This window comes from Amphibalanus amphitrite, unplaced genomic scaffold (assembly GCF_019059575.1).
Source record: "Amphibalanus amphitrite isolate SeventyFive unplaced genomic scaffold, NRLGWU_Aamphi_draft 000843F_arrow, whole genome shotgun sequence".
NCBI lineage: Eukaryota > Metazoa > Arthropoda > Thecostraca > Balanomorpha > Balanidae > Amphibalanus > Amphibalanus amphitrite.
This window is the reverse complement of record NW_024882337.1, coordinates 46,657-69,414: the sequence shown is the minus strand read 5'-3', so window position 1 is coordinate 69,414 and position 22,758 is coordinate 46,657. Positions and strand designations below refer to the sequence as shown.

At 50.5% G+C, this 22,758-nt stretch overlaps 1 protein-coding gene across 1 annotated transcript in view; it reads left to right on the top strand.

Moving 5' to 3' along the window:
• The first annotated feature begins 5,651 nt into the window (after positions 1-5,651).
• The window catches only part of LOC122366989 (CRACD-like protein), a 33,249-nt gene continuing 16,142 nt past the window's right edge, over positions 5,652-22,758 (top strand). The window contains exon 1 of the mRNA XM_043339724.1: positions 5,652-6,044. Coding sequence (XP_043195659.1) covers positions 5,771-6,044 — 274 coding nt within the window. The 5' untranslated portion in view covers positions 5,652-5,770. The remainder of the gene's footprint in view (positions 6,045-22,758) is intronic.

The following is a 22,758-nucleotide window of genomic DNA, read 5'->3' as shown; positions in this document are numbered from 1 at the left end:
ACGATGGTGGAAGAGCAATACTGAAAAGACTAGGAAATTCTGAGATTCGATAATTTCATCAAAATCTTTGTTTATACCACACCATTCTAAAGTATTAAATTTGTATGTATTTTTATGCTGTTTAATAAAATAACATTTATTTCATGCATAAGCGCTCAACAGTTGAACAGCACTAGGAGCTCCACTGGTTTCCGCGTTGTTCAAGGCCGCGTTCGAGGCGCGGAGTGTTATTAGTGAGTTGCGGTGTGGTGGGAAAGGTTGGCGGATAAATTGAAGCGAAGAAGTGGATAAGTGCAGGTACTCAGTGTTCTACTACTTGCCCTGTATCTGAATTGAAGTCACCATAACTGTGAGTGAACTGATCTGGATATTATTCCCCGTTTAAAATTTCGGTACCCGTCGCCCGTGCTGCTGTCGTGAAGCCATCAGAAAATTCATTGTGGAGATGTATTCATTGCCAAGTAAAGATTTGTGTATTTTTGAAAGACGCATCCAACGGTGTTATTTTCATTCGTCTATCTGCTCTCGCTTGCAAGAAAATCGTCAATATCTGCAGGACTATTTTCTTTCCCGATGCGGAAGCTTTCAACTACTACTTCTCCCCCTGCCAACCGCCTCGGTTGTCATGGTGACCAACCCCTACCGGGGCCGGCCGGCGCCTGAGACGCCGGTAGCCGGCTAAACCAACAATGCCGGCCGACCCTTCCCCCTGCCCCGGCGGCCCGCTTGGCGCGGCCGTCGCGCGGGCTGTCGCGCTCGGCGTGCGAGGGGACATGGCAGCCGACAGCTCACTGCTTCCGGCTCTGGGGCGGGCCCCGGACGGGTCTCGCCGTGTAGTAGAGTACTAAGCACCGGACAACGATCACCGACGGGACGACCACACTGCTGCATCTGCCAGACGTGCATACGACCAGTGTTCGCCACGGGCCCCAAAATCCCCAGCCCAGCCCGGCCCGGGCCCATGGGTTCAGAGCCCGGCCCAGCCCGTAGCCCGCTCTTGGCAAAATGTCCAAGCCCAGCCCGGCCTGGCCCGTCAAAAATAGCAATCTAGTAATTGTCTTAGTCTATTGCTATAATAAGCATGATTGATTACACTATTTTGAGAACAATTCAAATTGCATGAATATTAACATGACAATCATGACTCCCTTCTTTTCAATGAATATAATCATTTCAAGTACCTATGGCACAAATTTTAACAGTAACAGCAAGCACCTCAGTCAATTAGGTCATGATTACACACCTATAAAAAGTTAACATGATTATATTAACCACATTCTATGGGTAAAGTTATCTTGCAAGCTGATGTGTGTGAACATTATCATGCATAATTGGTGACTCTAATGCATACTTGAAGGAAGTATTTGCAACTTACTCTATACTTCCCAGCACTTACCAGCAGAAAAAAAGCTTGACTTATGGGAATTGATGAATCTGTCTCATGTCTGGGATTGACCTTGCTGTTAAATTCACTCCATTGATGCTGCAATATCAAAAGCCTGAGAAAGCATACAGAATAGGTGACACTAGCTTTAGCACTGTCTTCCAAAAAAGAGAAAATCCATCCATTTATCAGCAAAACTGATTTAATCTATTTTCAATTCATGCCCACGTGTCAACCGAATCTCTGTGGACAACTATCTGCTGCTTTCCTTGCTATTTTATGTAAGGCTCTTTTCAAGATATGGATATCGCTAGCAGCGTAAGCAGAAAACATGGTAAGTTTGAAATGTCATTTGGTACTTTTGCGACTTTTACGCATCATCATCATCAATTGAAAATGAGCGAACACTTCTTGATTGTCGCAGCTGCGGCAGGTAGCGATTCTAACCAATTGTATAATAAAACATATATAATCAAGTTCTTATTTTTGTTTTTCGTTCGAGTTTTTAGACTTTGTGATCTTGGTTTTATTTTCTATTTGTTTCATTTTGTTTTTAAGCTTGATATTAACTTAAAAAACGTATTTTTTGATATACTGTTGTGTATACGAGTAGTAAAGTAATCTTGGTGTATACTACCACCTATAGATGCCGCCACATAAACATAGCGCCATTTGCAGGGCTGTGTTGCTGTTGTGAATTATTTTGACAAATTTATGGACATTTAAGGAAGCTTTCATCGCGAAATACTCTGTAGAATTCAACGTTACTTACAGTGTGTTTCGTGAGTATCCTTTTAAGGTTCTGTTCGTTAAAAAGCCGTCAATGAAGGAAAAAAGACTGTGTTGGAATTGTCTCACTATCGCCATATATAAGTGTTAAACTTAATGTAGCCCTGTAGCCCATCATTGTTGAGTGGCTTCATAGTTTTTGGAGTTATAATGCTAAGTAAGTTATTCTGATAACTACATTTTAACTTTTATTAACAAACTAATGATGCTAGAGATTCTCTGATCTTTTTGGTTTCGGAATTTTTATGAAAACCCTCCTATGTGTGACATGATGTGATATTGGATAGTTCTCAAGATTCCCAAAATTCAATATGAAGTAGGTTTTCTTTCACATTGCTTAAATTTGGTTTAGTTTTAGTATTTTCCCAGTGGGTTTTGTTTTCATCAGTTTCCAAATTTTCTTAAATTGACATTAGTCGCAAAACCCATAGTCCACAAAGCTCTTGGCCCGGCCCGGCCATAGCCCGCTAACTAATGATATTTGGGGGCCCGGCCCAGCCCGTAGCCCAGCCCGGCCCATGGCCCGTTGGGCTGGCCCGGCCCGTGGCGAACACTGCATACGACCTGGCACATCTGATGGCGGTGGCCGTGGGCGACCGACTAAGCAACGACACACGGGAAGTAGCCGAGACTATCCGGCGCAGTCTTCCCGCCCATCTCCTCCGCCGTCATAATCGGTCACGCCCCCTCATCCCAGCAGAAACGGCTTGTGGACCCCGGCCCGCACGGCGGACTCCCCAGTCCAGTCGGCCGACTGACCCGCTCAAATTACTAATCGGCGCCCTAAACATCCAAAGTATCAAGAGCAAAACTTCAAGTCTGAAGTGTGAACTCGATCGCCTCAGCTACGACGCAATGCTGCTTTCCGACTTCCGAGACATGGGCTACGCCCGCCTACCCCGAAAAGCCTCCTGGTTATTCCTGGCTACTCGCTCAGTCGTGTGGACCGTCCAGATGGCTGCGGTTATGGCGGTGTCGCCATCATCACTAAAAACACAACGACGCTAAAGATACTGAAGTGTTAGCGGCTACTTCGAATGAGACAAAATGACGTGCCGAGCACCTAACTGACAAGAAGGTCAGTGAACGTTCAGCTTCTTAAGTCACCATCGCCGAGAAACGTTTTTGTCATTAAATCATTTTTAGATTGGTGATAATGTCGATAAAGCATAATAAGTGGTATATCGTTCAAGTATCACCATATTATCCAGTAGCGGCAGAACACCTTCAATTAAGGGGGGGGGGGGCACTGACGACTTTTGGTCCCATGCTTTCTATGCAACGTCCATAGGGCTTATGTTAAAATGCCAAAATCAAAGGGGGGCACGGTGCCCCTGTGCCCTTCCAGTTTCGCCGCCTATGATATTATCAAATGGACGAAATAGTTTTTTTTTACATTTGCGGTAGTAAGAAACAGCTCACTTTATATTTACCTATTATGGTGGGAACTTGGTGGAAATCTAGTGGTGGAAGAAATGCTGTCGGTGGAAGATTCGGCCTTTGTTTCACCTCTGTGAAGACTTACTCGTGCCTAGTCCTGTAGACCGTGGGGTGGCTATACTGACTAAAGCCATGGGTCGAAGGACGCACGAAACCACGGGCAGAACCGAGTTGCACTGCGAATAGAGACAAAAAGAAAAAAACGGATATAGGCGCAGGACTGCTGAAAACGAAGAAAAAGATGCTCTTCTTTGCATTGTAGTGATAATTAGCGGTTGGACTATTGGTTTGAACGTTTAGCAAACATTAGATGCGTGATATGCTGGTCCTAGAATTAAGTGGTTCCGATTGTATAGGATCGGTATGATGATGGAATCTGTTTTGGATTGAGTCTTGACGATTTAGTCACGCACTCAGACAGACGGTGTAACTTTTTTAACCCTCGCCACGTTCGGGGGGGGGGCAATATGGCATTGGCCCCCCCCCCCGTGGTTTTTCCTGAATAGCAAGAAAACGCAGCGCCGCCAAATTTTCAGTATCTTGTCGGACCTGCACACCTACACAAAAAAATTTCAAGTATTAGCTCACCTTAGGTCAGAAGTTATTGAGGTCAAACTGAGGTCATGTTCGAGCAAAAATGAGCAAAGGACATGAAATCTTGAAACGCTCACAAAAGATACGTTACCAGGCAATTTCAAATTCTTTATGTGGTCGTGTAGAGAAAAGACGGCGCTACAGAACTGGTATTTGTCCAACCATGTATATTTATATAAGGAAGGCATGTGGCTGATAAGCTGATTAATATGCCTTACCTATGTATTCCGTGTGTCTCTGCCGTATTTTGCACGATGGTGCGAACTCATCAAAGTTCCAAAGCATATTATTGCAGTAAAGATTAGGTACTTACGCTTATTTTTTATATATTATGACGCTTAGCCCGGAAAGCTAAAATTGTGCAACCGGAAAACTGAAACAGTGTTATATAGGTAAATGAGATATGTTGTACGTAGGAATTTAGCGTGTGCGTCTAAAGCATTTGTCCATGACATTTTTGCTCCATGAGCGCAGTATAGGTCTTTTCCTGCGTGGATGCATTTCACCGGAATTTTCGGCTGGAAGCCTTACTTTCGAGGGAAGTTTCACTCGTGTTTTCATATTGTTGCAGCAACTCATGGCCCCGCCTCTGTTATTTCCAACTATTTCGTGGTACCTGCACACAAATTCACCTGCAATCGACACAGCCCACTCCATGTGAGTAGAAACGAGGAAATTACTCACGCAGTTTTTATCTTTCAAGTATCCTATCCCTCACAGTGTCATATGTTGATGCAAGGTAAGCAGTGCAATGATCTACAGAGCAAAAATCTAACGCCGTCATTACAGTACTTTTTCACCGATGCACTTCCAATCAATTGCGGCCGGCTCATAATGAGCGCTCTCACACTGTGATGACTCTGACTGAGTCCAATTCGATTCGGCGGGCTCCGTCTCGGCGCTCGTCTGTGACTGGTGATTCTCTGAACCGTGGTCAATCACCGTTCAACAGCGCCCGGTCGACCACCGCTCGGTTAGGGACGCTACCCGAGCCACCGCTTTGGAAAGCCGACTAGTCGACGCCGAGCCACCGCTTTTCGTTCCGGTGAAAACAACAACTTCAGGCAGCGTGCAGCGCTTTCCGTATTTGTCGAGTCTCTCGCTGAGCAGCTTCGTCATTCTACGCTGGTGCGTATGAGGAGCATGACCTTGGCCCTGTGACCCTGCGCGGTACGCGTGCTGCTTCCTCAGCCGCTTCCCGACGGGTCGGCGCCTCCCCTCCCCTCCGCTCCACCTGTCGCTATTCTTCCCTCCGTCACTCCCCCTCTCCATCACTTCCCGTCCCTTCCTCCCCTCCCAGGACACACCCGCGCTTCCGACAGTCCCCGCGATGGGGGCGGGACGGCCGCCGTACGGGGGGGGGGGGGCACTGGGCTGTGACGTCACAGTCGGTGCCGGCCGCGCGGCGCCGGCCGCGGCGCTGTCGTCAGTAGCACCTGTGACGGCCGGCGGTGGTGGTCGGATTGGCCCGCTCGGAGTGCCCGCAGCGCGGAGAGAGACCCAGTGAGGTGTCCGGTGCCCTGTGACGGTCAGGTCAGAGCTGAATAGTGACCCTGCCCGGTGATGGCGGGCGCTGTGGTGCAGCCGCCCGCCAGCGGCCTCAAGTCGGCGCTGAAGAAGGGTAGCACACGGAGGAAGCGTCAGGTGGTTATTGACGAGGCGCGTAACACCTACTGCGAGGCGACCACTTATTATGAGGACGTGCCTCTGCCCCGGCGCCGGGACCTGGCGCTGAAGAAGGCCGCCCAGCAGAAGGCCGCCGTCGATGCGACGTCGACAGCGATGATGACGGCACTGATGCCGCCCACGGAGCCGCAGAGCACAGGAGCGCTGAACGGTAAGTTCCGAAGTGATTTGATGCAGATACCTTTTGTGCTGAGTCTTCCGTCTTGTGCGCGTCTGTCATTTAAATGATAAAACACCGATGAGATGCGAGTCCGGCAGGTATCTGCTGTTTATAGTCCAGGTAAACATAGTTGACTAGCGTTATAGACGGTTCATGAGACAATATCACTAGGCATCTCTTACATGCCGCCGTTTGTTTCTACTTCACCCGTGTTTGCATAGATATAACAATCCTTACCAACGGAATTGAAGCTTGTCGGTCATAATCAGATTGTTGCCATTGATCAGAAATAAGCAAATATTGATTCAGCCGTCCCTTTAACTTTTATCAGGGCCGTCCATCATTGACGTCAGTCTGCATTTGCCGCCACGTTTGTTTTGACGGCTTCCTATCAGTGATCGTTACGTTACAACTCCGAGCAGTACCTTTGCCATGATGTCATGATGTCACTGGTGTCATGACGTCAATGATGTGACGTCAGAGTCCAGGGGTGCAGCGAGTATGCTGATGTCGGCATTTGTCGATGGCGGCGGCTGCAAGCGGTCCTCTTGAGAGCTGAGACTGGATGATGATGGGCACTTTAACACTAGTCTGGCCCCGCCCCGCCCTCCTCGACCCCTCTTGGGCTCCACTGGGTCCTCCTAGACCATTACGGCACCTCCTGGACCTGACCCTCGCTATAGCTTGGGATTGCTGGCAGGAACCTACCACTAGGCCCCCAGACTGAACTCCTGATTGGACCCCTTGCGGGCCCCATGAAGTCCTGTCTGGATCGGGCAGATATTTCTGGTTTAAACTTCAGGCCAGGTAATCGGTGGTTTACTATGCACTCTAGCGAGTTTCCAGACAAGCTGTGCCGGTCAGGAAAAGCGCTTTGTTGCTGTTTTGTTGATCAGTATTTGCACTCAGGACTGCAGTGTTGCAGCAGTCCACAGAACAGTTCGTCGTGGACGAGTTATTCATGCACTACAGAAATGGAGCCCGAATTCTGATCGACATATGTGCCTCTCCAAATGTGACACTGGTTATGTGTTGTTTCGTCCTCCGCGAGGCTTAGAAAGTGAAGCCGGTCCGGGCCAAAAACTGACACCAGAACCCGGTGTTTTTCCTGTTGTACGTTCATCCTTTCGTGAAATATCTAGCAAGATTCTTGCATGTTCAAAGTTGCCCGTTTAATCGCGCTCAGACAATTATTTTCGCTGTTACCCTTCAACTTTGTTCCGATAAGTTAAATCATGCGCTGATACACATGTTTGTGATGCTAATGTGGCGCTATCACGGCGATATTTTACATGCATTCCTATGATGTCTTCTGTCTTGTAACATCGGTATCTTCCGAAAAAGTCTCGCGAACCAAGGCCGCGTTTCACAGTCGCGTCCCATCTACATTCTGAGCGCAGTCTGCTGTCGCGCCCGCGCGGGGCCATCGTTCAGAGCACTTCCAGCCCCACCTGTCGTGTCCTTCCTGTTTTTAACGCGCCGAAACAGGGATAGACCCGAGGATAGGCCGTCCCCGAACCGGGACAAGGTTATGGCGCAGCGGGAAGAACGTCGGAACAGGCCATCACTCATGTCTCCACAGACGACTACTGTTTCGGCAATGAGAGGATTTCCTAATTCAGGTGCTTGTGGAGGCGCTAAGCGCCATAAGGTCCATGAATCTCTCTCTCTCTCTCTTTCTCTCTGCTTCTCTACCTCTCTTCCAAGACTCATCCTCCAGTCCACCCCATCCTCATCCCTGTTTTGCTCCTTCTCTTCGTCTCCCCTTTCCTTCTCCCTCTTTTCCTCCTCCGCACCACATAACTCTCTTCTCGTTTCCTCATCGCTCCCTCTCCCTCTCCCTCCCTCTCCATGGTCCTTCATCACTCTCACTTTCCACGTCGTCCCGGCGCCCGGACTCGTGTCGGCATGTATGTAACATCTGGCCAGCCGGCGTTTGTAAACTAATGCCCCGCCGCCGCCGCCGCCGCTGCAGCACTCTCAGCTATGCGGTGCCGCCCTCGCCCCCTCGCCCCCTCGCCCCCGTCCGTCATCATCATCATCATCATGTATTCTTATGTTCGTCCACATTCGATGGCTTTTCGGAACAAGTGTCAGGTTTACATAAAATCAGGTACCTATTAAAAGTAAAATATGCAGCATAAAAGTAAGATTGCACCCTACACTAAAAATATTAAAATACACATGAAACACGCCTAAAAGTTATCAACACCATTTTAAAAAAAAAGTATCAGTGTCCTATTTAGGTGGAGGTCGTCAGCCACTTTCTCGCCCTTCTCCGACAGACTCTGGCAGAGCGGGACTCTCTCACTTCCGCAGGAGCGCGGTTCCAGAGTGAGACAGCACGACAAAAGAACGACTTCCGTGCGTGTTCACTGCGCACTCGAGGGATCTGCAGCGAGCCGGCTAGAGAGCCCCTCGTGTCCCTGGTGGAGACGTCACTGCGGTGTGCGATTTGGGCCGTGAGGCCGGTTGGCGCTTGGTCGTTATTGAGCAAGTAGTGCATTTGCGATGCGTCGCGCTCGGCCACAAGGTTGTCGAGTGACGGCCACTCCAGTTTCGCTAACAACGGCGTGACATGGTCGCGTCTCCTCGCCCCCCTCACCACCTGCGCACAGTGGTTTACCACTTTCTGTAGCCGATGGCGCTGGGTGGCGTTGCAACCAGCCCATACAGTAGAGCAGTAGGCGAGATGTGGAAAGATGAGCATTTCTACAATCATTTTCTTTACAGACTCCGGCAATTTGCCAGCCATTTTTGATAGGCCTCCGAGTGTGGCATAGCAGCGTCTGACTGTGCCAGACACATGCTTCTCAAAAGTCAGCCCTGCGTCTACATCCATCCCCAGCACTTTCACCGTTGAAGACGGTCTGATTGAAGCATCGCCAAGTTGAACAGAAAATTCAGAGGTTAACAACCTCCTGTTTGACTTGATAAGAATAAGATCCGTTTTAGTGGGGTTAATTTTTAGACTGTTTTCGTTAAACCAACTGTGCGCGGCGGCTACGGTGCGCTCAACACTCGCTTTCAGTTGAGACAGATCGTCGGGTCTACTCCGGTGCAAAAACTGGACATCATCGGCGTACATGACTATTTTGGACTCCTCTGTGTCTATGTAGGACACTAAATCGTTTGTAAAAATTAAAAATAACACTGGGCCGATCAGGGACCCCTGCACCACGCCATGCGTAATGGGCAGCGTGTCACCTGTACCACCTCTCACAGCCTGTCTGCGCCCGCCGAGCCAGTTCACAAACCAGTGGGTATCAATCCCGTACCAGCCGAGCTTCTCCAGGAGCCGGGGATGCCGAACGCTGTCGAACGCCTTGGACGTATCGGCCGTGGTAAGACAGCCAATGAACCCACGGTCCATGCCGTCCATTAAATACCCAACAGCGTCCAGCATCGCCGACTCCGTGGATCGGCCCGGCCGGAACCCATGCTGTTCATCGCAGAGTATGTTGTGTGACAGTAGATACGACATCAGTTGGAGACAGACAACACTCTCTACCAGCTTCGCGACGGTCGGCAAAATTGATACGGGCCGGTAATTGCTGGGGTCTGCTGTACTCCCTGCTTTATGGATGGGAGAAACTGTTGCGATTTTCCACGACACTGGCAGCTCTCCCGACACAATGGAAGAGTTCACGACATTAAGTAAATGCGGCCCAGTCACTTCAAATGTCATGCGCAGCATCTCAATGGTAATCCCATCATCCCCGCTCGCCCTCGAGGTCGACATTCGCTGGAGCGCTGCTGACAGCTCCGGTAGAGTTGCCGGTCGCACCTTGAACGCACCGCTCACCACGCGGGAGGGGCGCGGGGGCAGTCGGTCCGCCCCATTCCGAGTCTGCTCCAATGCGTTCGCCACTCGAGCCCCCACCGTAGCGAAGTGCGCGTTGAGCTTCTCAGCCCACTGACTGCCACGTTCACACGTGTCGGTGCGGTGTGCGCCTCCCCTCGGTGCGATCAGATACCGCCTGATGTCAGTCCATGTTGTCCGCCTCGCGTGACGGTAGGATGACAGAAAGAACGACGATCTGGCCTGACACTGCGCACTCTTCACCCGGTTGCGGCACACGGTGTAATGCTATGCCACTCGCCTACCAACACTGCGTGCATGTGTCATATTCACGCCCACCTTCAGTCAGACAAAACAACGGCACAGCAGCGGGCCAACATTCGGCGTGGGTTCAAACACGCCCCCATAGAGCGAGAGCGACATGTGTGTCTTTGTGAACCGAACGCCTGTCGGGGGGCGTTCGACTCCCGGCGGCGGCGCTTCTGAAACACGAGGTCGGGCATGGTCTAGCATACCCACGCGTTCCGGTGCAGCAACGAACTTTGAACGGAACGTGCCGTGGCATATTATCGACAGGTACTTGCATGAAAGTGACGGCTCAGAAGGTAACGTTTGATATTTGGAGCTGCGCCAGAAGACGGCGTTTGAAAGGTTTCACGAAGTCTCGCCAGACACCGTCGCGGACAGCGACCCGTCTGGAATTAATCTCGCGCGAAAAAAGGCTCCATGCCTGGCGGCACTGACTCAAAAGAAGGTTTCATTTCATCAACGTTTGTGGGCGTTCTTCTTATGAGCATCAGTTAGGCTGTAAATGGCTGGCTTCCCCTAAAAAATATATTCTTAAGTCGAAACGCGGATAAGGTGATTTTACTAAAATCTTATCAAAATATCCACAGATTTAGCTTGTTGATCGTCACCATATTACCACCAATATTAAAGCTGACAAAAAAGATGACCAAGCTCCGAGCATCTTCATTCAGTCCGTCGGAGAGTAAAAGGCCCCATCCTCAGCCAGCCAGTCTGCAGCGTCGCACCAGACGAAGGCACGGCTCCGGATTACCATACAGGCACGGTAGACTCGCGGGGAGCGGCACAGACGACCACAGTGGGTGTGGCGGCGGGGATACCGGTGGGGACACCCCTCACTCACCGGGGATAAGACCGAGAGCCTGGCAGAGGGACGGCTCCGCCCACCGGCACCTCAGACAGCGCGGCCGCCCCCGCCCCCGCCCCCGCCCGGACCCCGGGCGGCCCTCCGTCGGCCGCGACTTCCGCTCCCCTGAGGGGCTTCCGCCCCAGACGGACCGCCACTATACGGCCGGCTCGTGAAAGGACGCTCGGTTCTGGGTCACGCCAGTCAGCGGCGCCCGGCTGTGATGAGAGAATGGGACGCGGTCCACTGACGCGCCGCGGAACGGTGGCCGTACACCGTACGGGCGCGGCAGCGGCAGCGGCGGCGGCAGCGGCGGCGACTCGGCAGAGCAGAACTCAGTGGCTTCGGAACACTTCTGGCGGAGCAGCAGAGAAGGAGGCATAACCCCATAACTTATCATCGTTTGCCTCCGTTAGCTCTGACAGTGGCGTTTTTCAGCTTGAATCGGCTCACTGTTTGATTCAATTGTCCTGGTGCCCTGATGTCTCGATTCAGCCGTCCTGAGGTCAAAGTCATCTCGTCTCCTCAATCCTTTGACCGTGTCGGGTTCAGTATCTCAGTTCCACTATCCGCAGCTGGCTCCTGCACGACTGTCGGCGGCAGGCTCCGGGGCCGCCGTGAGGACGGACCAGTACACGAGCAGCCGAGCCGGGAGCGAGTCTGCTCACGGAGGCCCCGCAGGGTGCAGCTTATCGGGCGTATTTACATACACGAGCCGCCAGCTGACGCGATTCATTCGGTTTTTAAACGGCAGAGACGTGTTGATGAGCGATTGGAGTTTTTTATCAGTGCCGGGCCGCTTTTGGCGTCCGTGGCGTGCCGTCGTGTTTTGCCGTGACTCCGGGCGGCCGGGGCGCCACGATTTGTGACGTCGCGAGGACTCGACTGCGCACGCGATTTGTGACATTCCAGAACCCATGTGCCTCATGAAAGCCTCAAACTAGTGACACAACACCGCCCAATATAGAGTGATATCGTAAATGTGTTAGTAGCGATCAATCTACTTCAGGCTCGGGCGTCTGAAAGATGGCGAGGATAAATGAAATACTAAAGGCGAACGTCAGTTTGATGGAGGTACAACAGGCGAGTTGATTTTCATTTTCCTTGTGAGTACCGCTGGGTTTATATCTACATCATCTGCACGTGATTGCATTTTGAGCAGCAGTGAATAAGCCTCTTACTTTCTTAGATAACGACGCCTTCTTAGCAGAAATTTCTCTATTCGCGTTACACGGAGCCTCTTGACCTCATCATTCAGAAGCAGCCTTGTCCCGTACGGGATTGTTCCGAGCCAAGTGGGTCATTAAGCCAGCCTGACGCCCATCACAGCTGCTAAAGCATCCTTTCTTATCGGGCGTGCACAAGAGCCTCCTATCGGCCGTCCGCGCTCCCAATAAGGATCCTCCAAGGTCCTCGACGGACGGTGAATGGGGCCGGACGGACGGCAAAAAGTGCAGGTAAAAGCGGGCGGTGGAGTGGGCCATGACCATACCGCAGCGGGGCAGCGGCTGGGTTTTTGGTCCTCATTGACCAGCCAATGACCCACTGTGAGCGGATATGCCCCCAAATGGACAGCCAGCTGTTCAATCTCGCCCACACCCTCCCCACCCTGGCTCGAGTCTTATGATCTGCTGGTAGTTAACCGAGCATTGGATTATGTTCGGCAACCTATTGCAGGTAGTTACCTGCTTCTGCGTTGAATTATTGTCTCAAAGAGCGCCAGGTCTCTGCTGTCTGCAGCGCCGGACATGGTCCGCTGTCTGGCCGTTGTCTGTTGTCTAGCTGTTGTCCACTGTCCATTGCTGTCCGCTGCCGCCCGCCAGGAAAACACGGCGACATGTGCTGTCCACAACTCGGCTCAGGCCGCACCCGGCCGGCCGTGGGACGGGCAACACCGCTGGGACAAGGCTGTGTCACATTCCGCAGGCTCGTTCCGCGACACGGCGGTCCAGGCGACACGGCGGTCTGGTCCGGTCCGGTCCGGTCTGGTCCGGTCTGGTCCGTTTTCCGTGATGTGTTGGTTCATGGCGTGCCGCCGCCGTGGCCACTCCTTCAGGCCCACAGAGCTCGCAACACACGAAACTCACTTGATGGAGTGCAGTTCAGCTGACCAGCTTCCTAGCTTCCTTTTCGCGAGGGCAGCCTATTAAATTTTGTCGTGAGCCTGATATCCGGTGCTTTAATTATTGAAATGAAAATGGCATTCGTCTTCGACTTCGACGACTTGAAACCCACGTAATCGCGTTCAGATCACAAAACTCAACCCGAAAAGTGCCCCCCGCTGTTCCGTGTGCGGTGAGCTTTAAATTATTTCTTATCTCGCCTTTGATAATTAGCCGCCAGTACCAGTCTGAATTTGTGATGACCCCTGTGATATTTGGCTTAGCAGGCATTTCCTTTCCAAAGACATTAGCGATGCATAGTCCACACTAGAAAATGATGTTAGGGAGTAAAGCATCACCCGCCTCTTTCTGGGCAACTACGAGTGAAGCATCACTTTATACAGTCATGAATACCAGCATGCAATAATTTTTTACAGCCCACGCCGTAAACTTTCCAAATCCGGGCGAATGTTGAGCTGTCGGACCATTTCGCTGGCCGGGATGTTTTAGCTCCCGTGATGGTTTAGCTCCAACTGTGATAGTCAAGCTCCACCGCTGGGTGGAGATGGACATCTGGAGGTCGAGTTGTGGACAGGGGACGCTCCACACCCTGTGGACCTTGACGTGAGGTGGCGACGCCCGGCTCCACCCGCCGGAAACGCTGCCAAAATAACAGATACACATGGAGTAGGGGTGCAGTGGGGCACTGGGGCAAATTATTTCTCGTAGGAGGGAGAAGGAGACAGAGGGCACCCTCGCGGTGGGTCCCTCTTCCTGTGGGACCGCTGGGGCATGTTCCTCGCATTCCTGTGCGTTCTAGGATACCAGTCTGACCGAAAACACGCCTGGAAACACAAAGTGCCGTAACTTACATAGCCGAACACATTACCCTGCGCGCAAACCATGGTAACCTGCGCCTCAAACCATGGTAACCTGTATTACCGGGGATCATTACCCTCACCGCGGAGCGCGGAGGCTGCTCTTTACAGCACGGCGCTGGGTTAACGACGGGTCCCGTACAGCGGCACATAAAGGGCCGTAAGTTTGACAGAGCGCCGCCCCGCGGTAACGGTAGGACCCGGCCGGCTGGTCCGCCGTGGTCTGGACACCGGGGGCTGGTGTTCGTTCTTGCTGGAGGCTGAAGGAGTGTCCGCGGCTGACCCAGAACTTAGTGCATACTGAAGCCGGGAGAGCGAGGAAGGCCGCTGACGACCTGAAGGTTACTCGAGGAATGAGCGTGTTGAAATATCGTGTCGGTGAATTGTACTACGACTAGATTGATGGATTTAAATTGTCCTGCAGTAGTATTTCATTCATTCATTGTTTCATTTCAATTTTATTCATTCATCAAACGTTTCCTTTGGTAGTATTTCATTCGTTCATTGTTTCATTTATTTTATTCATTCATCGAAGGTTTCCGATTCTGTATAAGTCGCGGCTGTTTCAGCTTCTCGTTGACATTTACCTCAGACTGCAGTGGCCATGAAGACGTTCCAGTAACTGACAGCGTCTTATTGACAGCTGTGAATTATCACTGCGATTGCTAGTCGAGAACTGGCGCCATCGGAGGCTGGTGGGCGGGGAGATTTATCGACCGGCGGATTTTGTCGCGGATAATCTGCAGCATCTCCTCAAATGCGGAGAATCTGCAGAGGTGTTGAATGTGTGGTAGTCTGGTTGTTGTACTCTCTTCTCGGTACTGTAATGGGCTCCAAGAGCCTTCTTGGTATGACAACCTGTTGATCAAGATAGTCTTATTTCTTAATTCTTATTCCTCTTAGATCATGAATTCTCTCTTCGCCTGCTCGTTGCTTATGTTTGGATTTCCGCTGCTATCCCAGTCTTTGTCGTAAAGCACCGCTCGTGCGACCCCATCACAGACCACGCAAGCATCAAAACATGTGAATAGCTGCAAACCCATCTGAACCTCTCCTTGCCCCGAACCCATCCCGCACGTGCCCATATAGCGAGCTGGTCTGTAGCGAGAGGCAGCTACATCACCCGGTCACGTTATCGTGACACTTGCAGCGTCACCGCCGACCGACCTGTTCTGCACTCCGCCGCCGCGGAATGTTGTGCATGCTTGTCTCATTAGTGGCCGCACGTGCACATTGCGTGTGTTTTCGCTATCTGGTTCATGGCTGGTGAAAACAGGTAGCTGGTTATTATGTGTTGCAAAAGTGCAGTCTGTTTGGACAAGTGCACTACTTAATAGATAATCATGTAGTGTACGGACCGTTACACCGAATTAAGGTCTAAGTTGGATGGAATGCCATGATCAAGACATTCATGTTTACTAAGTGAGAGCATATGGCTGCTTCTGAACACTTGTAGTGAAAAAATAGTTAGTTGAGCTATCACTTAAGGTGTAAATTAGTTTTAGTTACAGGAGGTGCAATTTATTTTACGAGGCGCATAACAACACATGCTATCCTAACGAACACTTATTGTGTACTTTATCCGTGTGTACCATGATGTAGGTATTATCGTAGTTCTTCCTCTGTTCGCTCTCCTCGACTGAAGTCCGTTCTTCCCTCCCAGTTCCCATACTCCTGAGTCGGTCGGTGTTCTCGGTACCGTCTGTAGAGCATGGAACGCCGCCGTCCAACATGCCACGCCGCATTACAACAGCGGCTTTGTTCTGCGATAAGAGGGCTACAGCACCGCTCCAAGTCCTGCCGCAATCGGCGCCATTTTGTGGCCCAAAACCCAGCGGTCCTGAGAAAGTGAACAGGCGAATCAACGTCACAGTTTGCTCACGATAACGTACAAAACTGGCAAAGACACAGGTGCAGAGTTTCACAGAGCTCGACAGAGACTACCGTTATTTCTGAGGATACCTAACTGAGGACGACAGTTGTTTCAAGCTCACTGTTGTTTCAAGCATGTGTCTTCCGTCATTCCATATACCTAGACAAGGTATTATGGCATATAACTTGAAATCCATAAGATATTCATCAAATATTTCTACTCACCGACCCAAACTTTTCCCCTATATTTATTGCTTTAAATTTGTTACGGAGCGAGCGAAGCGAGCGGAGTCTCATACTGAATTAAGGGAAAATCCTGAGTATGGCCGGCCGGCCGTGGGGACGCTCTTCAAAAGCTAATATCTTAGGAACGGGACATCCGATTGACAAGCGGTCTTCTTTACTGAATGTCACTTGGACGTAAAAGTTCTGTGGTGTGATGGCCACCATGCGTTCTTGCCAACCACCGCACGTGGCGCGTGGTAAAGTTGGACATTTTTTAAGAACCCCCAAAATTGCAACCTCAATAACGGCACAACGGTTGGGCCGATTGAATTGAAACTCGGTACACAGTTAGATCTCCATCAGATAATTCATCTGCATGTGTTAAGGTTGGGGTGCTACAGCACGTGCGCACGTGCAGGGGGCGCTCCCAGATCTCGAGAACGGCTGGGCCGATTGCGCTCAAATTTGGTACATGGTTGGGGACCAGTTAGTAGGGTGCCGTACGAAAGTCAGTTTGGACCCCGCTTGCACGTGCGCACGTGCAGTGTGCCGCTTCCAGATCTCGAGAACGGCTGGGCCGATTGCGCTGAAATTTGGCACATCGCTAAAGACCGGTTAGTAGGGTGCAGTGCACAAGTTAGTTGGAGGTACCCCCTCGCAATTTCGCACGTGCAAGGCCCATCCTCTCGCTCGCTCCGTTGGTCGCCCCAAAAGGCGTTTTACTGGTTAGTGTATCCGTAATTATAGACGTTTCTCTTCACTCCCCCACTCTACCTTACCATCCGCTCTCTCTCTCTCTCTCCCCCCCCCCCTCTCTCTCTCTCTCTCTCTCTCTCTCTCTCTCTCTCTTTCTCTCTGACACGGCTTGCCGTTAGTCCCACACGGTTTGACTCGGTCCGATAAGATATGGCACTATCGGACGTTTGAGCTCTGCCCTATCTGCTCTCTGCGAGTGCTTGACCTGAGGTCCGTGATACTGCGACGCTGGCTGAGACAGCTCAGTGTGCTTTTGCTTACACACCCACTTATGTCTTGGGAGAAATAAGGATGATTTATAGTATAAGTGAATAAGAAGGTTCGATAATCGATGGGCAAGAAGGAAGTGAGCATTGAGCAATAAGGAAGGAGGTAATATGTGACTGATAAATGCTGTTTATTGGAAACGTTTCACGGAAGGAAAGGCTGATTATGCAACTTGGCTCTCGGCCTTACGTGCCCGAGGAAAACATTGTTTTCATCACACTTACGCCGTAGACGCTGCAATATAGTTATCAGTATCACATGCCCTCATGCTTATAGGTAAGTGAATCAGACATCGTGTGCGAAATTTGGGTGTAATGAGATACATGGGCAGGATGTTAATAAAACTACGTGCAAGCTCATCGGTCAATAGTCATTGAAAAGTATCATTTCAGTGTTGTCATACATATAGCACCACCGCCCCCTTCAAAATCCCTCAGCCGGTCGCCCTTCCCCCTCCCCCACTTCCCGCTCCCACCCGCACCGTCACGTCTTTCTCGTGACTCACGCCGCTGAACCCGCAGAGCCCGTGATTTCGGAGTACGGGAGCGCGCCGCTGCCGCCCCAGCAGGTGTCACACAGGCGTCACCTGCAGTCACGTCACGTGACGGGTGTGACGGGTGAAGGTCCCGCCCGTGTGACACCTCTCTCGGGCCGACCGCACCTGTGCCCAGGCACGGCGCGGTGGAGGTTTCTAACGGAAAACAGGTGTCACTGTAATAGTCACCTGTCGGTACTCGGTTGGTAGAATTGTGTTCACCTGCAGGCGAGCTATGGCTGGTTTTGACTAAGGGTGGTGAAGGATTGTAAGACAAAAAAAAATGTCAAAAGTAATGTTTGATTTTTATACGTAATGACTTCATATGGTTGAGTGGTTGATTGCCGCCATCGGCAACCCATTGTCAGTATAATTGAGGCATGCATTTTTTAGGTGGCACACAATTTGACAGCACCTTCCTCCATGTGGAATGTGGATATCCCGGCCTGTGCGCTTTCCGTTGAAACGGTGCTCCGCTATTTTTGCAATAACGCGCCGGCGGACAGATACGTGACCAAGATCACGGGTAGGCCTCTATTCATATTGGCCTGCGGCGCTAAATAAGACGACTGACATGCAAAGTATGCCACCTGACACGTGTCACATGAGACGTGACGTGTGACGGCCGTGACGTGACGTTTATGACGTGTCCGGCATGAATCAGTGACGCGGGCCGTGCGGCCCAGCTCGGATGACGGCCGGTCGTGTTTGGGTATATCGGCACCGCCAACCGCCCGCTGGAGCTTTAGGTCGCGGTCACGTATCGGCTACTGAAAGCTGAGCCCAGGTGCGGGGTAACCGAGCCCTGGCAACGCTGCGGTTTGAGGTTCCCTCCTGGTTCGATTGGCGTTCGGAGGACGAGTATTGTATTCCGATTCGGTTCGGCTGACGTCGACGTTTACAAGCGGGGAGTGTTGCTGGGCTGTGGTCGTCTTTGTTCAGAGCTCGCAACTGAAAAGTGTTGTGTGGACAGATTCCACAGTCGTTGCATGCGACGGATAATTTCCTGGTCGTCCTATTTGGTATTGTCGTTTATTATTCGAGATCATTAGTGCTGTGTTTCAATGGAAGCAGTGAGTGGATAGGGGAAGGAAATACCAATCAACATTGCTCGGAGTGGTATTTTTTGCTCAGATTCAATTGTCTACTCGAATAATGGAGTTAATGGCATCACTCCAGTAGCACAATAATGTTAAATTGGACCGTTAGAAACAAGAGAAACCTTCTATGAGGATGAAAAATCTGTGCTGTTTTTCTTGCCAATTTATTGACATCACTATAGCTCTGGTTTTCGGCTACTGAGACTGCCTCCCTAGAAGTAAGTTACTAAGCGCAGGCAGATTCCCACCCAGCTAGGCGTTTAGGGTGTTCTCTGCTCATCCATAAGCAATAAAACACCAGCTACCGTAGGCGCGTGCGCTTAGGCATGTAAGTGCGAAAGTGCCGCCGGTATTTTGTAGGTATGTAAGTGCGAACATGGCACCGGTGTCCCAAAAGTGGTCACGCAGTGGTCGGTCGTGCCCGCTCCGGGACCACGCTCAGGGGTAATTGGCCGAGACCGTGCGCGCTTTCTCTGCAAACCGCTGGAACCGCCAACCGGTGGCTGGGCCAGCTCGAAGCTGGTTTTGGAAAATTATGGACGAAATTTCCGTATCCTGACGGTTCGAAGAGATGCAACGTGGCATTGAGTTCCTGGAAAGCGAGCTAGTAGCGTGTTCTTTACAACTGACATGTCATGTTTTTAAGTGAATCTTTGTTGTTGTTTTTTTCTTTGGCCAAGGTGTGGCACGTGTGAAATGCAAGCGTGTTTCAGTATAACTGCACTTACTAACGTTGGAAGCGAGTAAAATTGCAAACAACAGATGGGAAATATTGCAATGCAGTTTGTTTTCCAATTTGTGGTAAAATAGCCGCCATTCACTTTTTCGTTTTACGTGTACCCCACATCGATCTTTGCTCTCTTCCCAACCGTCCTTAACCCTCTCCCTTCCTCTGTTGTGTGGTTGTCGGATTATACAGACACCGACCCAGCTACGGCTCCTGCATTGTTCCGTGCCCAGCATCTGTGCAGAACGCGGCTGGTCTGCGAACACGCATGACACTCTGCAGTGTGCACTGCGCTGGGGACACTGTCAGCTGCAGAAGGGATGGGGGGGGGGGGGGCACAGGTGTGCCGACTAAGACTGGGTCAGATACGGATCGGGCCCGGGTGTTCCGGGTTTCAAAGCTGGCGGTGAAAAAGTGCGTGTTTCAGGTGTACTCAGACTGGCATGGACCCTATAGACGTCTGTGTCGGGCTGCACCATAGCGTCTTCCAATTAATTCGGTCGTTTGGGGTTAAAAATTGAAGTTCATTTGGTTAATCTGCATGAAAGTTTCTACGCGTTGATTGTTTATTTGTTGTAAAAACACACATAAGGACTACATCCTGCATTTTATTCTTTCATAAGACTACTTGCCATTTGTCTGTAGGTAAATTCCAGTGCTTGTGACGACTATGTGCATATATGGTAGTACAGTTACCACAGTAAACTGAACGTTCTGCAGCTGTTCGCCGTTTTGTTTTAATTAACATTGAAGGTCCAAAAAATGACGACATGGTACCTGTAGGCTGTATTATTATCAGGGCTGGATGGATACGCATTGTTATGGAATATAATCGCCTCGCATGCGATTACCGCTAACCTGTATTTTTATTACCATCCTTGACCCTTTGTTCCAGACAATACTTCATGTACATATATCAGCCATCAGTAGGAAATGGAGCGTGTGCATTCAGGGTTTCTTCTATATAAGTAATGCGGCTTTAATGCTATCAATTCCTTTGTGGTGGTTTTTCTTCCCAGTGCTTCGAAAGTTTTCACTAAAATTGTCAGTCATGATACCTACTCAGGTGAATAAAAAGGACGTGAGTGCGACATGGTCCGATGCAAATGTAACCTGCCTCATATTCTGCTTCTGTATTGTCTGAATAAGCCAGCCCATATTCAGCAATAAGCCCACATCACCTTAGTCCTTACATCATGCTTGCGAGTACAGCACATCCAAACATAGTGATCGAACAAAACACAAACCTCCCGTCGCCTGCACTAGTTCGGTACCGCTCTGATTTCTCCCCGTGTCCAATGCTAACACATCACCATTTGTCTTGTGCCGTTATCGGATTATCATCCATATGTCATCACATTCTGTCCTGACATCCGTCTCAGTGCCGGACACACCCCTCCGCTGTCGGTCCGTGAAAGTCGCCCTTTCTGCATTACCGCTCCTGCCACTTATAAGGCCACGTAACGGTACCGATTTGCCATGGCACAGGCCCGCCGCCCCGGCAGGAATTTTATCATCGTTTAGTCATTTCGACAGGGAATAGGCCGACAGCATGCCTGTCGCGCCGCTCCGACACATGAGGTGTCTGAATGTCGGAGCAGGTTGGGCCGTATAGGCCGGCTGGCCGGCGCGGAACGGGTTTGCAGAGGTGCCGTGATGTCCAAGGCTACGGTGACCTCCAGTCGCGCGCGGCGCGAGCGCGCTGGCATTTTTCCTGGCACGGCCGCTTCAACGGGTAGACATGGATCGAAATCGACAGCGACACCGAAAGTGGCTCTTATAGAGAGGGTTGTATGTTACACAGCGGGCCGATACAGGAAACTATAATGGAGTATATTTGAACAAGTGTGCATACGAAGTAATATTGTTTTTTTGTTTTTTGTTTGTTTTTGTTTTTGTTTTGTTTTCTTGCTGCTTTTAAGCTGATGGTTGAGCATCTAAAGCTTTCCCAAAGGGTAACGTTTTTCGCTTTTTGAAAGGTGGAATTGCCGTTTAGATATAGCTAAATAGGTCAATAATAAATTTTTAACAGCTCATGGGATGCTCTTTCTTTACGTTAAATACCCCGTGGATTCCTCCGTGTTATTGGATTCCTCGTACTTTCACGTGTTATTGTGTGCAACATATCTGTGGTTAGTTATAAACTGCGCATTCCATTCGTCATATTGTGTTTGAAACTGCGTAAGCAATACCTGGCACGCAAGCATGCTCGATGCATGCGTCGTCGGTTCATGTTAAATTCAGTATCTGATTCTCGTTGCGCGGCTTGCACAACACCCGAGATGCGTCACTGAAATGGTCGTGGCGTGAGCACTGAGCATTATCGGTGAGACCTAGGTACGGAGATGAATATCAATTATCTCGGCTCTCGCACATTACCACATACATATACCACTCGGCACTCATTACCACATTACCACATTTTTTTTTTTAAAGTTGGCCGATGGGTTATGGTTTTGTTGATATTTTCATTATGTAGGTGCGTATGCTTGTTTGTCCATTTATATTGCATGCACCTCCGAGAAGGTCTTGGTCGTCGTCATTAGATTTTTTTTATCTTTTTTGAGATAAGTGTTTATATTGTCCCAAATGCTCGAACGGTTACCTGCCGCAGGCTGTGTGCACGATCTGCTCACACTGCACATTGCACAGGTAACAGTGTCCAGAGCACATTGTCCGAGCCCCGGCCAGCCAGCTCAGGGAAATTCCTGGCACTGCCAGTTATCAGGTATCACAGTCGAGCCCCAGCTCCCCGGCCACCACATAACTCACATTCCTGCAGCACCCGCAGCGGTGACCACACCGAACCGAGCGTACCCGGCCGGCCATTGTAGTATCGGATTGAGGCCGAATATACTCCCTAACCTGCAACAGGTAAAAACGAAACCGAGCTGGTATTTGGAGCAGATAGCATATCGCACCGGGCCGGAAATTTATCTGCAAAGGTTGGGTGGAAGTTCTCTGAATTTGGACGGCAGGCTGCAGTTGGAATTTCAATGCGCAATCGTCATTGACTCACGTCTATCGGGGACATTGTCGTCTCGCAGCTCGTGTTTGACCACGCTATCGAATCCATTTTCCTGTGTGTGCCTTCTTGTAGTTCCTTATCAGCAGCGGCCAACAGAGATGGCGTTTTGTTCTCACTTTCAATTAGAGTCGTTTCCATGGAAACGGATTAGCTGCTCAGCCGACTGGAAGATGAAACTATTTCTGTAATGCCGGAGCTCGGCTCGTTTCCTGTCCGGCGGATTTAGCGGCGACAGCCATCGCCAGAAAACCGGCTTGTGG